General features: G+C 34.1%; 1 protein-coding gene across 1 annotated transcript; it reads right to left on the bottom strand.

Moving 5' to 3' along the window:
* Positions 1 to 6,055: 6,055 nt before the first annotated feature.
* On the bottom strand, positions 6,056 to 13,435 carry LOC111423746 (Methylcrotonoyl-CoA carboxylase 1). Its single transcript, XM_023057068.2, has 6 exons — positions 13,133 to 13,435; positions 12,830 to 13,004; positions 12,420 to 12,637; positions 7,196 to 7,577; positions 6,640 to 7,146; positions 6,056 to 6,586 (listed from the first exon to the last, which is right to left on the bottom strand). The coding sequence occupies exons 1-6, from the start codon at positions 13,165 to 13,167 to the stop codon at positions 6,071 to 6,073; spliced, it is 1,833 nt and encodes a 610-aa protein (XP_022912836.2). The 5' UTR covers positions 13,168 to 13,435; the 3' UTR covers positions 6,056 to 6,070.
* Positions 13,436 to 16,641: the final 3,206 nt, after the last annotated feature.

Raw genomic sequence — 16,641 nt, 5'->3', positions numbered from 1 at the left:
ACTAAAATAAAACAAAAATTAAATGCCATGAGTTAAAAAGGACCAAGTCAGCATTCCCAGGTCCTTTTTCTACATTTTGTATATATGTATAAACTTAAACTGCATGACAGCAAGCAGAGTGAAGAACCCTACGACGTGACATATTCAACCAGCCCACCCATTTTAAGGTGTATGAGATACTCGCATATTTCCTAATACCATAAATAAAAAGTAAGCACGCATTCTGAACTTTTTGAATTCTTACCTTGTGAATATTATCAATACAAGGGCCATATAATACATCACAAGTGTATCCGCAGTCAATATACGAGTCAAATCTTAGTTTACTGTCAATAAAGATACCCAAATTCCTTGCACTTTCAGCAACCTGCAAAACATCAGAGTCAATTTTCAAGCTCAACCCATCCCTGACTTCGTCCAAAACACCCCGGCTCCCAAAAACCATCACCGATGACTTAGATGGATTTATCGTTAAGCTGTGCTCATTAGCAGCAATGACCAAGGCGTTCAAGTCAGCATTAATATTACTTTCAGCCACAGCTAGATTTGATATTGGAAAAGTGTAGTATAATTGAATGTCATCAGCGTACATGTGCGCAGTACAGTGCTTTACAGCCATACACAGTTGGGAAGTATAAATTGAAAACAGAATTGGGCCGACAATGGGCACACCCGACACGACCTCAACTTGTGCAGACAACTCACCATTACAAGCTACTCGCTGTGAACGGTAACAAAGATAGCTCTGAATAAGATTGAGAGCAGACGGCGACAGTCCAATATACCCAAGCACTCCAACCAGCAGCGAATGATGCAAAGTATGAAAGGTTTGGAAAAGTCAAGTAAGATCAGAGCCGTGGCCAACCACGTAGAAGATCATCCGTGATATTCAAAAGAACCTGACTGCAAGCTAGGTAGTATGCAATGCGCATTTAAATGTGACCACAACCTAGTGGACAATAATCTTTGAAATACTTTAGAGAAGACCGGCAAAATACTTATCGGCTTAAGATCATGCAAACAAGCAACCGTTCCAGTTTTAGGGACAGGTTTAACAAGAGTACCCCTCCACTGCCTCGAATAGATTCGGGGGATTCGATGCAAAAGTTGATAATTTGGCACATGTACGGAGAAATTAATAAAAGCATCTGCTTCGTAACTCCATCTCTACCAACAGCATTTGTTTTAATTCGATTAAGTGCTTGCAAAACCTCTTCCTCAGGAACTAAAGAAAAGGAAAGTCTGTAGAAACAGAGGATAATCTATTAGTATTGTAGAAGTGCAATAAGTCAGGATCGTAATCATGTTGATTTTGATTCATGAATCATGCATTTCCCACAGTAGACGGAACTGACTTCGTTTTAGCACCACATACTCCAAACGACTTGAGATTGTTCCTGAGTTTACGAGAATTATTGTTATGAAATATTAAAGAAAGGTAAGCCTCTTTTTCCCGACGGATTGCTGAGTTACTATAGTTTCTCAAGTTTTTGTACGGCTCAAAATGAGAGGGATCCCTGGTAGACTTGTATTTCGAATAGGCATTATTTCGTAAATTAATAAGAATTTTAATAGTATCGGTTATCCACGGGCGATAATTCTTTCGCAGTGTCTACCTCATAAAAATCTACCTTATCATCAATGGAATCAGAAATAAGAAAGTTGTGACAGTTTAGATAGATTAGGTAGGTTTAGATAGTTTAGGTCATCCAATAAGCATTGGTGGTTAAAATGCCTGAAGTCCATAAAAGTCAATGTCTGTGGAACTCCCCGAGGAATATCACTATCTAAGTGATCATAACTAAACACAGCTCCAATCATCCATAATCCCATTCAACTCTCTTTTACCTTCTTTTTCTCTCTATGTGTCTCTCTCTCCTTCTTTCCTTCTGACCTCCTCTCTCCTCCAATTCGAACACTCCTGCAAGATATGCTGCAGGGAATAGCCTTATCTACCCTTATCCAACCACCTCCTCTTCCAGGCTTCTCTAATGTCCAGTTCACATTATTCCAGTCCAGTAACCCAGCGAGTCAATCCAGTCCAGTGCTGGACTACATCATATCGTATTCCGGTTATTCAACAGCTGTTGAATCGGTAACACTATAATAATAATGATTTCAAGAATTGCTTTTGTGAAACCTTCTATTTGTATATCCCACAAACACTATAAAATGTATAAAGAAGTTAACTTCATTATGGAACCACAATAAGGCGTGCACCCAAAAAGGTAGAGATAGTGATTTTGCGAAAAGCCGGATACCGGATATTCGGCATCCCCTTCAGCCGGATATCAATTTTCATACTCATATTCCGAGAAATGGATTTTATACGAATTTTTAAAACTTAATCGGCGAAAATTGCAAAATTCGAATAAATTGTCGATCATTTCTCAAAAACTAAAAGCGATTTTTCAAAACGGCTTGTTGCATTAAAAAGAGGACACTTTAATTAATAATTGGTGATATTTTCACAAGAATCCTTCAAGAAATGGATTTTATAGCGCATTTTGAAACTTATCGATGAAAATTGCAATATCGAAAATTTTATGAAAACTTCAAATATTGTTTTCTCAAAAACTAAAAGTTATTTTTCAAAACGTGTTGGTTCATTGGAAAGAGGACAGTCTTATTAACAGTTTGGGAAATTTTCATACTCATAGTCCAAGAAATGGATTTTATACGAATTTTTAAAACTTAATCGGCGAAAATTGCAAAATACAAAAAATTGTCGATCATTTCAAAAATGTATTGCTTAAAAACTAAAAGTGATTTTTTAAAGCGGCTTGTGGCATTAAAAAGAGGACACTTTAATTAATAATTGATGATATTTCTACAAGGATCCTTCAAGAAATGAATTTTATAGCGAATTTTTAAAATTATCGATGAAAATTGCAACATCGAAAAGTTTATGAAAACTTGAAATATTGTTTTCTCAAAAACTAAAAGTTATTTTTCGAAACGTGTTGGTACATTGGAAAGAGCACACTTTTATTAACACTTTGGGAAATTTTCATGCTCATATTACCAGAAATGGTTTTTATATGAATTTTTAAAACTTAATCAACGAAAATTGCAAATTTCGAAAAAATTGTAGATTATTTCAAAAATTTATTTCTCAAAAATTTAAAGCGATTTTTCAAAACGGCTTGTTGCATTGAAAAGAGGACACTTAAATTAATAATTGATGATATTTCCACAAGGATCCTTCAAGAAATGAATTTTATAGCGAATTTTGAAAATTATCGGTTAACCTTGCAACATCGAAAATTTTATCAAAACTTCAAATATTGTTTTCTCAAAAACTAAAAGTTATTTTTCAAAACGGGTTGGTTCATTGGAAAGAGGACACTCTTATTAATACTTTGGGAAATTTTCATACTCATATTCCAAAAACTGGATTTTATACGAATTTTTAAAACTTAATCGGCGAAAATTTAAAAAGTTGAAAAAATTGTCGATCATTTCTCAAAAACTAAAAGTGATTTTTCAAAACGCCTTGTTGCATTTAAAAGAGAATACTTTAATTAATAATTGGTGATATTTCCACAAGGATCCTTCAAGAAATGGATTTTATAGCGAATTTTGAAAATTATCGGTGAAAATTGCAACATCGAAAGTTTTATCAAAACTTCAAATACTGTTTTCTCAAAAACTAAAAGTTATTTTTCAAAACGGGTTGGTTCATTGGAAAGAAGGCACTTTTATTAACACTTTGGGATATTTTCATACTTATATTCCAAGAACTGGATTTTATACGAATTTTTAAAACTTAATCGGCGAAAATTGAAAAATTCGAAAAAGTTTTCAATCATTTCAAAAATTTATTTCTCAAGAACTAAAAGTGATTTTTCAAAACGGCTTGTTGCATTAAGAAGAGTACACTTTAATTAATAATTGGTGATATTTCCACAAGAATCCTTCAAGAAATGGATTTTATAGCGCATTTTGAAACTTATCGATGAAAATTACAATATCGAAAATTTTATCAAAACTACAAATATTGTGTTCTCAAAAACTAAAAGTTATTTTTCAAAACGTGTTGATTCATTGGAAAGAGGACATTTTTATTAACACTTTTGGAAATTTTCATACTCATGTTCCAAGAAATGGATTTTATACGAATTTTGAAAACTTAATCGGTGAAAATTGCAAAGTTTGAAAAAATTGTTGATCATTTCAAAAATTTATTTCTCAAAAATTTAAAGCGATTTTTCAAAACGGTTTGTTGCATTAAAAAGAGGACACTTTAATTAATAATTGATAATATTTCCAGAAGGATCCTTCAAGAAATAAATTTTATATCGAATTTTGAAAATTATCGATGAAAATTGCAACATCGAAAATTTTATCAAAACTTCAAATACTGTTTTCTCAAAAACTAAAAGTTATTTTTCAAAACGTGTTGGTTCATTGGAAAGAGGGCACTTTTATTAACACTTTGGGATATTTTCATACTCATATTCCAAGAACTGGATTTTATACGAATTTTTAAAACTTAATCGGCGAAAATTGAAAAATTCGAAAAAATTTTCGATCATTTCAAAAATTTATTTCTCAAGAACTGAAAGTGATTTTTCAAAACGGCTTTTTGCATTAAGAAGAGGATACTTTAATTAATAATCGAAAGTGATAACAGCGACAGTTCTGTTAGTAATGAATGTGATGATGAATTACAAGCGAAGAGAAGAAAACTAGACGAAACTGCAACAACAGATTTTATATATCGCATTGGAATTGTTACAATGAGGTTGCTAATGATAAATAAAGTTGTATTCAATGAAAAAAATCCTATTGGGGTTGAAGTTGATTATTATCTGCAGTGTCCAACACCTAAAAGAGATACTAATTGCTGTGAATAGTGGAGTACTAAGTAATAGGTTTTTAATATCCGGCCAAATTCGTTCCATCACTAGACTACTCTACACTATTCCACTTGCATGAGCGAGCTTCCACTGGCGAGAAAGGTAGACTGTTCAATCCAGTCACTGAAATGGATTGCTCACTAGAATGAGTACAATCCAGTGCTGGTTTACATTATTCCAGAGGAATTCCAGCACTGGTTTCGACCTCTGGAATAGGAACACCACTGGAATAATGTGAACCTGGCATACCACCTCCTCGCTGCTGTCATATTCTTGTTACACACCTTATATTTATGTATATTGTCCCCCTTCTAGAAACATTCGGGTTTAGCCATGCGTCTAAAAACATTATTCTGTGACACTCTGTATAATAACTTTTGATATTCAAAACAATAAAAACCACAATCACATTTCAAAACAAATAAATCTAAGAAATATAGCTTCATCGTATTTTTTTAATACAAATTTTGTTTACCACATAATTTTAAAACTACCTGAGTACATCTCATGAATATTCAAGGTTTCGCAAAAATATTTTTCGTTGAAATTTAATAATAATTAGTTTGAGATAATTTCTTTTTAATCAAAATTGTCTCATGAATACAATGGGAATTTATTTGCGGTTATTAAGTCGATGTGCGGTTTCTTTAGCGTGTTTATACGTAAGAGGTGTTTTCGTGCGAAGGAAAAATTTCTGGTAGAAAAAAAAAAGAACGTAATTAAAGTCCTTGTTGGATTTCCAGTAAAGATTCACTTCGATTTTGCATTATTCATAACAAGGCGGTGATTTAATAAAATTAAACAGAAAAAAATATGTTTTAATCAATATTTATTGGTTATAAAAATCCTTGAGAAAACAATTTTTTGAAAATAATTCATTTTTCTTCAACAAATTTAACGATTGTAGTGTCTTTAGGTACATTATCTCCAATTTTAAACGAAATACTTTCAATAGTCGCATCACGACCTGCTTTCACGATATATTCCATTTTCATTGCGATTAGAACGAATAATGAGTCACCTTTGTTGACACGATCACCTTCTTTAACAAGAATCTTTTCAAGAACACCAGGCATTGGAGCAACGGCTCGATTTGAAGCTGAACCACCCGACGCTTCATCTTGTTCGGAAAGAAATTTAGGTTGTTCCGTTTCAAATTGATGTTTTCCATCCTAAAATTTCAAAAAATATTAATTAAAGAAAAAAAATTAATGATGAATACTTTCTTGATCGAAAATAACAACACCATCTTCGTTCCTGAAGACGTTAGCTTTTGATACAGCTCCATTTATATCAATAATCATCATTAATTTGTTATCTTCTTTTTCGTGATCGATTTTAGTTGATTTCCAAGTTTTTCCTCCATCGATTGAAACATCGTAACAAAAATTCCCTTTAGTTTTAACTTGTACTAAAATTTCTTTCTCTTTTTGTTTTAATTTGATGGTTTTGGATAAATCGTGATTAACTCTGAAACCGGATTCAACAACAAAAGGATTGAAATTATCGTTTTTTTGGTTAGCTTCTTCTTTAAGTTTTAATTCATCGGTTAATATAATTGATAAGGCTGCACCAAAAATGGTCGTTTCTTTAATTTCCCTATCTTTTTTGAATAAAGTATCGTTATGGTCCCTTATAAAATTAGTGTGAACATTTCCGGCCATAAATTCTGGATGTCTTGAAAGATCTAATAAGAAATTGACGTTTGTTTCTAAACCAGCAATCTAGAATTTAAATTAAAAATTATCCAAAAACTCTAATTTATTTTTATTTTTACGTTATATTCAATTAATTTTGATTGCAACTTAGTTAGAGCCTCACTTCTATCTTTGCCCCAAACCACTAATTTAGCAATCATTGGATCATAATGTACTGAAACTTCATCGCCTTGTCTAACACCGGTTTCAACACGAACATCTTCAGCCGGTTTTGGAGTTGATAGATAAAGTAAAGGACCAGCTCCGGGAAGAAATCCACCGCTTGGATCTTCAGCGTAAATTCTAGCTTCAAAAGAATGGCCGTTAAGTGTTATTTCTTCTTGTTTAAGTGGTAATTTTTCTCCTGAAGCTATTTTAATTTGCCATTCGACCAAATCAGTTCCTGTAATCATTTCAGTTATTGGATGTTCAACTTGTAACCTAGTATTCATTTCCATAAAATGAAAACTGTGGGTGTGTCTATCTAAAATAAATTCGACGGTTCCAGCTCCGACGTAACCAACAGCTTGAGCAGCTCTTACAGCAGCCATTCCAAGTTCTTTTCGTAAATCACTTGAAATACCAGGCTAAAATTTTTTTTATTAATTATTAGTTATTAATTTATCTTGTTAATACCGCTGGAGCTTCCTCAATAATTTTTTGATGTCTTCTTTGAACAGAACAATCTCTTTCGAATAAATAAACAGCGTTTCCGTGGGTGTCTGCAAAAACTTGTACTTCAACGTGTCTTGGTTCCCCAACGAACCTTTCGAGTAACACAACAGAATCCGCGAAAGATTTTTGTGATTCATTTCTTGCAGATTCCAAAGCCTCCGCAAATTCGGATTCGGTTTGAGCTATTCTCATTCCTTTTCCTCCTCCCCCACGTACAGCTTTTATCATTATTGGAAAACCTATTCTTTTTGCTTCTTCAAATAACTTTGTATCAGATTGATCTTCACCATGATAACCTTCAATAATTGGAACTCCAGCTTTGGACATTATATGTTTTGAAGTACTACGAGAATTCTTTTTATTTTTGGGGCAGTGAATTATGAGGATTATTCAAATATAAACTAGTATTTTGAGAATTGTTATCTTGGACTTGACATTTACCAAAGGATTTTTACGCTTCATCCCTAGGTTTATTATGCCATCTACGAGTTCTTGAATATTTCGAAATCAAAAAATAATGTTTTGTTACTTTGAACAAGATTTCACTTCATTTTTTTGCATTGCCCTTATCATTTATCGGTGGCTTTTCTATATTTTTGTGCTAAGAAGTTTGAATGAGAAACTTAGGTCCTTACGAAAAAAGAGAAGACTTGAGATATATAATAGTTATTTATATTACAAGTGGACTAGAAACATAATTACAGTACGAGTCGTGTAATCACACGAGTACTGTAATTATGCTCTAGCCCACGTGTGATATACAGCATTTTATCCACGACTGCTAAAAATTACTAAAAAATCAATTTTTTTAAAAAAGTCTATTTGACATTTATAAAAATATTCTGAAATGATTGTTGACAATTTTGAATTGTCAGTTTCAACAACATGTTTACTTATCTGGAATAAGTCTTTTAAAATGTAAAAAGATAACAATTAATGTTTATAATAAATAGTATTGTTTCTTTGTAAGTAGATAGCACTTTTTCTTTTGTATTGTTGCTCGTTTCAATAAATTAAGTCTGTTCTGATTAGGCTAAAAATGCGTTACGTAATGAAACCAGTGCGGTAATGAACTTCATTACGTAACTCAAATCACCTCAAATGAGTACGGTAATGATGACTTATCCAAGCAGTCGTAGATAAACGATATTATTGCTAAGAGAGGGATACTATACAAAAAAAAACAGAAATCCGACTAAGAATAAAAAGCATGGGCTAAACTTATACTCTCAGCAATAAGAGTTCTTGCCTTAATTATATTAAATCATGGATTTTCTATCCTAAAACGTACCATACTTTAATAAAAATCGTTTATAAAAAATTTTATCAAATAAAAAGCCAGATATTTTGAAAACTGTTTGGATTCATATCAACATAGAATCAACTACTGACCATCCTCTACAAGATACTATGATACAACAAGTGATAATCTATTTTACAGCATTTGAAGAGTAATCGTGCCAATTTAGAGCTTTTTTGAATGAACGTTTGCTGAGATATGGAGTTTTAAAGAGAATAGTGAAAATTACCAAGAAAACCATTTACAGATTTAAGTAATATACTCAAAACTGTTCCGACATGCCCTACCAATGGGCTGCGGAAGACATTATAAGCACTGATACTGTGCTATCAATGCCGTCAGATTTGGCGGGATCACTATCAGTGATACCAGATTGTACTGCCTGAGCGATCGAAAATGAAAGATCAGGTGGATGATGGATCAAAAACGCTGGAAGGGGTCGGAGCAGGAGTATACTGCCCGACACCTCGAACTAAGCAAACTTACAGCCTGGGTACGTACTGTACTGTATTCCAGGCAGAAGTATTTGCTATTGACATGGGTGCTAAAATCCTTCTTGAGAGAGGGGTGAAGAACATGACAGTACGAATTTTCTCAGACAGTCAAGCCGCTCTCCAGGCGCTGCAAACCGTGAAAACGGTGTGGGTTCTGGTTAATGATTTAAAGAGAACTTAAACACACTGAGTTGTGACAACAGAGTTTCTCTGATCTGGGTCCCGGGTCACTCTGGGGTTGCTGGCAATGAAGCTGCCCTGAGCTAGCACGAGAGGGCAGCGCTAAAGCGTTTGTGGACGATTGAGCATGTTTTATGCCACTGCCTTGCCGTTGACCATATCACATTCTCGATTTTTGGGTCGCAGTTTATCTCCTCAAAGGATCTGAATGACCTTTCGCCGAGCAAGGTATTAATGTTCATTAAGAGGATTGGACTGCACGGTGAAATTTGATAACGATATCTATCGGGGTACAATAGATGCTTAGGTTCGTGGTGCAAGGTTAGTTGGTCCGCTTACCCGATATGTAGTCTATGTAATGTAATGTATAGTTAGCGCCGAGGTATTTAAACGACACAACCTGATTAACTGTCAGGTTGTAGATAGCTAACTTACAGCGCCTCGGTGGGCAGAACGAAGAAGAAGAAGGTTGGCAGAAATAAATTGACAGAAAAGCTATACGTGGCGACATGTGTCATTTGATTCTAAAGTGAAAATCTGTATGCAAAAATGTTGCAATTAAAATTTATAATAAATCATGTATTATCTATCCTAAAATCGTTTATATTAAGGCATGCTATCTATGTGCTGCCTCGGCCGCAGGCGACCTTATTTACAATAAATCATATTAATCTCTTCTAAAAAGCATCGCATCTTAATGAAAACCGTTTATGAAAAAATTGCTATCAGATAAAAAGCAATTCATTTTAAAAACTGTCATGTTTTGCATCAATGAATGTTTTGAACGAAGAGTTTTCGAAGTGAAACTGTGACATGAGTTGAGACTAACATTTTTCATGCCAGAATACAAACAATTCGAAGAAAGGCTGGAAAAGTTGCTGTCAGGTTGAATGTTTTAAGCCTTTTTCTTTTCCAAAGGTGAGGGAAAGTAGCATCTTTTTTTAAACTAAGGCATGCGACATGTTTGTCAACTGCACAAATTCCCGCAAAGTTGCTGTGAAAATCAATCAGAAATCCCTATTTTCTTAAAATTACAATCAGATCTTTGGATCTATTCTGATGTTCATTGGAATCTAAAAAATCTTGTTGAAATTTTGTTGAGTTAGGATTAATTATTTTTATGATACTTAGAATGACTCAAAATCGCCAAGTTAATATTCACTAAAGGTATTTTTTTGACAGAGCGAAGGCAGTTCTATTCGCATTAGGCTGCGGAAGATAACGTCACTTCGCAGGGATTGCCAAAGCGCGTTTTCGACAGGAAAAGTTCCTCATGCAAAGTTCTCTTTCTGCCAGTTTTCTTACACAAATTCAAAAATATTTACTTTGACATTTGCCGAAAACTTCATTCTTAAAATGTCTGTGATCTGGAACTCCTATTTTGTATTTGTTTTGGCTCTCACTAGTATTTAAATTAGTAACATCAACTGCTTCTTCTTATCTGTACAAGTTATTTTATAAGTCGCAGTGCGATTAAAAGCAGAGAGATGCTTCATTTTCACACTGACATATCGCAGTATTCATGGCGGATACCGCAATACTCAAAAATCAACGACTCTAATCAAGGATATTATTTGACATCGACACTAAGAATTTTATAATTTTCAAAAAAGTAAAGTTATTGCACATTTATGTCAAATGTTCCAAAATATAAAATGAACACACATCCATTCCTTAGACATTTTGACTAAAATTTTCAAATTATGTAGTACATGCACCATGAGTACTAGATTGCTATGTCAAGACTAGCTATACTATCAGATGTTAAGTAATAAAATGCAAAAAGCCGTTTTGAAAAATCGCTTTTAGGTTATGAGAAATAAATTTTTGAAATGATCGACATTTTTTTCGAATTTTGCAATTTTCGCCGATTAAGTTTTAAAAATTCGTATAAAATCCATTTCTTGGAATAGGAGTTTGAAAATTTCTCAAAGTGTTAATAAGAGTGTCCTCTTTCCAATGAACAAACACGTTTTGAAAAATAACTTTTAGTTTTTGAGAAAACAATATTTGAAGTTTTGATAAAATTTTAAATGTTGCAATTTTCATCGATAACTTTCAAAATTTGCTATAAAATTAATTTCTTGAAGGATCCTTGTGGAAATATCACCAATTATTAATTAAAGTGTTCTTTTTAATGCAAAAAGCCGTTTTGAAAAATCGCTTTTAGTTTTTGAGAAATAAATTTTTGAAATAATCGACAATTTTTTCGAATTTTGCAATTTTCGCCGATTAAGTTTTAATAATTCGTATAAAATCCATTTCTTGAAATATGAGTTTGAAAATTTCCCAAAGTGTTAATAAGAGTATCCTCTTTTCAATGAACCAACCCGTTTTGAAAAATTACTTTTAGTTTTTGAGAAAACAATATATGAAGTTTTGATAAAATTTTCGATGTTGCAATCTTCATCGATAACTTTCAAAATTCGCTATAAAATTAATTTCTTGAAGAATCCTTGAGGAAATATCACCAATTATTAATTAAAGTGTTCTCTTTTTAATGCAAAAAGCCGTTTTAAAAAATCGCTTTTAGTTTTTGAGAAATAAATTTTTGAATTGATCGATATTTTTTTCGAATTTTGCAATTTTCGCCGATTAAGTTTTAATAATTCATATAAAATCGATTTCTTGGAATATGAGTATGAAAATTTCCCAAAGTGTTAATAAAAGTGTCCTCTTTCCAAATAAACAACACGTTTTGAAAAATAACTTTTAGTTTTTGAGAAAACAATATATGAAGTTTTGATAAAATTTTCGATGTTACACTACTCATCGATAATTTTCAAAATTCCCTATAAAATTAATTTCTTGAAGGATCCTTGTGGAAATATCACCAATTATTAATTAAAGCATCCTCTTTTTAATGCAATAAGCCGTTTTGAAAAATCGCTTTTAGTTCTTGAGAAATAAATTTTTGAAATAATCGACAATTTTTTCGAATTTTGCAATTTTCGCCGATTAAGTTTTAAAAATTCATATAAAATCGATTTCTTGGAATATGAGTATCAAATTTTCCCAAAATGTTAATAGAAGTGTCCTCTTTCCAATGAACCAACACGTTTTGAAAAATAACTTTTTGTTTTTGAGAAAACAATATTTGAAATTAGGTAGATGTCAAAAAGAACTCAACTTTAGTCAATTTTTTTTTGTTAATACTTATAAATTACTTCCATTTATATTTGAATTACCCTCTTAATAATTTTAAAAAAACCTTTTAATCCCCATATCTCTAATTGCCGCAGCTGGTGGACCTATAAAAATAACATTTTCTTTTTGGCAATTCTCAGCAAATTCAACATTTTCTGATAAGAATCCATATCCTGGATGAACAGCTTGAGAATGCGTCCTTTTAGCGATTTCTAAGAGTTTATCGCCACATAAATAACTTTTGGCAGCTGCAGGCGGTCCAATATTATAAGCTTCATCAGCCTGATTATTCACAAAAAAAATTCTTAATCATTTTATAATTCGCTAAGTAAATTATTTGTGAGTCAAATATAATTACTACTATAATTTTCTAAGTAAACTAAAATAATTACGGGTTTAGATATTACATAAATACTACATCCTTTTTAAACATTATAAATAGGTACTTCCCCATTACAAAAAATAAATTCTCACCATAGCCACATGTAAAGCATTTTTATCTGCATCACTGTAAACGGCAACAGTTTTGACGCCTAAACGCTTGGCAGTCCGCATTACACGACAAGCAATTTCCCCTCTATTCGCTATCAGAACTTTATCAATTCGTTTTAATGTGCTCTTCCATCTTTGCCCAGTAAAAGTTGTTGATCTATCGAAACGAGAAGACAAAAAATTTATTAGATAACAAAATCGTTTTAGGTTGCCTTATTGAATAAGACATCCTAAAGAAGACACGTGGTCCTTTTAGATTTTACAATAAGATCAAATTTTACTTACGGCCTTAATAATTTTGCTACACCCAAAACGATCATGTTGCGTTGATGAAAGAAATAAATTCAGAAAATGTGAAAGTAGGTAAATTTGATTTTTTTTCTCGGGTAACTTTACCGCAAGAACGTACAAATTCTTATCAGATAGCTTACATTTACGTTAAAATAGCTGGTCGGTTGACCTTTGCTCGACTTCGGCATATTAAGCAATTTATTTTTGACCGTCCCCTTAAAAAGATTTTGAAAACCGAATTAAACGAGGCGGGAATGTTTTGTTCTTTGAGTTTGTATTTATAAATAGATGTCTATTGAGAGTGTACATTTAATAAATTACATGCTTATGTAGATTTTGATGGGAGGGGTATTAAAAGATATACTACCAAAAATACTGGAAAGATTGAAAAATTGTATAGATACAATCTTACCTTGTTTCAGGTTGCACATAAGAGAAGTGTTAGAATATATAGATCTAGTGTTAGTTCTTTTTCAATAAAAATATACAACGCTGAATAACAACTAAAACTTGCTAGAGATAACACTAACACTAGAACTAACACTCGACCTAAAAACAGTCTGGTTTAGCCGTCCTGCAAAATATTCAGCAAAATTTTATTTTACATGCAACTTTTCAAATAGGGATGAGTAATGTTGTTCTTTCGTCTTGACTCCAGCTACTATTTGCAACAACTCCATTAACTTCAGAGTCTACTTCATTGATGTGTTGAGAGGATTTACTCTTTCTTAAATAATTATGTAAATAAACACAAACTAGCACAGTTTTTTTAACTTTTTCTGGTTCTAGCAAAATCGACTATCTCAAAACACTAAAAACTGCTGACTTAATACTAAACACGTTTTCGACTTTTCTTGTAGCAATTGATAATTAAATTTTCCTAAAAAAAGAAATCGAACAAATAATGGAACAACGCATTAAAGATGAAGCTACTCTTCAGAAACAAATAGATGACCTGAGGGGCATTATAGATGGTCTAAAAATCTAACAAAATCTTAACCCACTCTTCTTGGAGAGGGAAAAGATACCGCTCCCGGCTATGATAACATCACAAGGAAACTGCTTAGAAGTCTAGATCTTAACATCCATGGCTTTATCAGAAAAATAATCAACTTTTGCCTTACGACTCAGCATTTCCCGCGCGACTGGAAGACATCAATTATTACTTGTATTCCCAAGAAGGATTCTTCTCTATCTGATCCAGCCAACTATCGCCCCATCTCACTGCTCCCCGTAATTGGAAAACTCTTCGAGACGCACTTGAAGAACAAGCTCCTGGCTGCGGTATCAAAAAAAAATCCGCCTTACCAATTTGGCTTCCAATCCGGCAAATCAACGCCCCATCCACTAACTATTCTGGTTTCCAACTTCCAGGCGGCACGTTTTGTAAAACTGAAATCTGCAGCAGTGTTTCTGGACGTCCGAAAGGCCTTTGACTCCGTGTGGCGCAAAGGATTGCTATTTAAACAGGATAAGCTAAAAACGCCATACTACCTTCTAACCCTGATAAACCAATTCCTGTCGAATCGCTCCTCCATCGTGAAGTTGAAAGATCACTTCTCCCACAGCTTCTCCGCTCAGCAAGGCCTTCCTCAGGGTTCGCCTATCTCTCCCGCTCTATACAATCTATTCTGCCACGATCTTTACAACGACAACCCAGACGCCTTTAACCTCACTGCATACGCACTTCTTTACGCCGACGACACAGCATTGGTCTCGCACTGTAGGGATATCACTTCCTCGGTCCGTAAGCTGCAGACGCTCATAAACGAAACGGAAAATTGGTACCGAAAATGGCGCATCTTACTCAATCCCACAAAAACACAATTTTTTGTCCCATTCCTCTCACCCCGCGCTCCCTCTCCCACAATTACAATCCAATCAACGGCAATCTCCGTCTCACCAACCTGCAAGTATCTTGGCATAATACTTGACAGAACGCTTAAGTTTTCCACTCATGCAACCAAGGTGAAGATGAAAGTAAAGACACGCGCCAAACACTTTAAATCTCTCTCGTTCAGCGGTCGCGGAATCTCTACCTCATGTGCCTCGCACATCTACAAGACCATATGCAGGCCCATCATAGAATATGGATCAATACTGCTAAGCAACGCACCAAGAAGAACGAAGTACCACCTGAAAGTAGCGGAAAGATCTGCACTGAGATCCATCACCCGAATCAGGAACCCCCGTAATCCCCCCTTTAACCCTAGCAATGATCTGCTATACCAACTTACCGATATACCCCCTATCCATACCCGTCTTCAATCTTTGTCCGATAAATCCATACTAAATTTTCCTACCAACGCCTTGCAACACACGCTTATATCGCCTCGATTACTCCACCCTCGCAACAACCCACCTCTTCTCTTCCAAAAACTCCTGGCCGTCAGAGAAGACTGAAACAAGCCGCCGACTACAAAAATCACGGGCAGAAAGACCTTGGTCGGTAGCCCTATTCCTACCCCTTAACTTTTTTTATTTTTGTTGTATATACATATAGATATTTTTATTGTTATTCTTATTTTTTTTATGTAGTGGGTACAGAATAAAATTTGTTTTTCTTCTTCTTAACCCTCTAAAGTGGTGTATACCACAGACGAAGATGAGTTTAACTTCATGAGGCTTGGTGATCAAGCTTACAGGAGATTTTGCCAGAGCAAGTGCCCAACTCATTTTCAATATTATAAACAATTGCGCAACTATACTAATTCGGCCGTTCACAGGGAGAAGCGACCTTTGGAAGAGCTTTAGAAAACTAGGTGTTCTCAAAAATAAAACTCATGTACTGATAGATGCCGGATTGAATGCTGACGATATTAATGATTTCTTTCTTAGTACTCAAACTAACTCGGCTGGAAATGCAGAGTTAATCGAGTTTTATTGGGATAATTCGCTTCCCCAAGTCACAGAAAAACTTACCTTCTCTCTTGCAACTGAGTCTGAAATTCTTAGCATTCTAGGGGAATAAAGTCGAATGCAGTTGGTACTGATGGCATAACTACCAAAATGATTTTATTGTGTTGTCCAATTATTTTACCCTTCTTGTGCCACGTTGTCAATTGTTCTATAGAGCATTCGGTTTTCCCTGATGCCTGAAAGTGTGCCTTGGTGACTCCAATTCCTAAGACTACTAATCCTAGTGAGTTGAGTCCGATTAGTATTTTGCCTTTACACTCCAAGGTCTGTGAGAGGATCATAGCGGAGAGACTTCGGCGTCACCTCGATGATTTTGGAATTTTGCCAGTTGTCAGTCTGGGTTCCGTGAGGGTTTTAGTAGCTCTACTGCATTGCTGGGGGTTACGGATAAGGTTCTGAGAGCAATTGATAACAAACGGGTGTTGACCATTCACCTTGACACTCTGTTAGCTACGCTTCATTACGTTGGTTTATCTTTGGACTCAATTCATTTTATACAAAGTTATTTGTCTAATCGAAAGCAGATTGAATTTTATCCATCAGGGCTTTATTTTGGGGCCTGTATCTGATTTCCACTATTGGCT

This window comes from Onthophagus taurus, chromosome 6 (assembly GCF_036711975.1).
Source record: "Onthophagus taurus isolate NC chromosome 6, IU_Otau_3.0, whole genome shotgun sequence".
In the NCBI taxonomy this organism is placed as follows: domain Eukaryota; kingdom Metazoa; phylum Arthropoda; class Insecta; order Coleoptera; family Scarabaeidae; genus Onthophagus; species Onthophagus taurus.
This window is presented reverse-complemented; position numbering and strand designations above follow the sequence as displayed.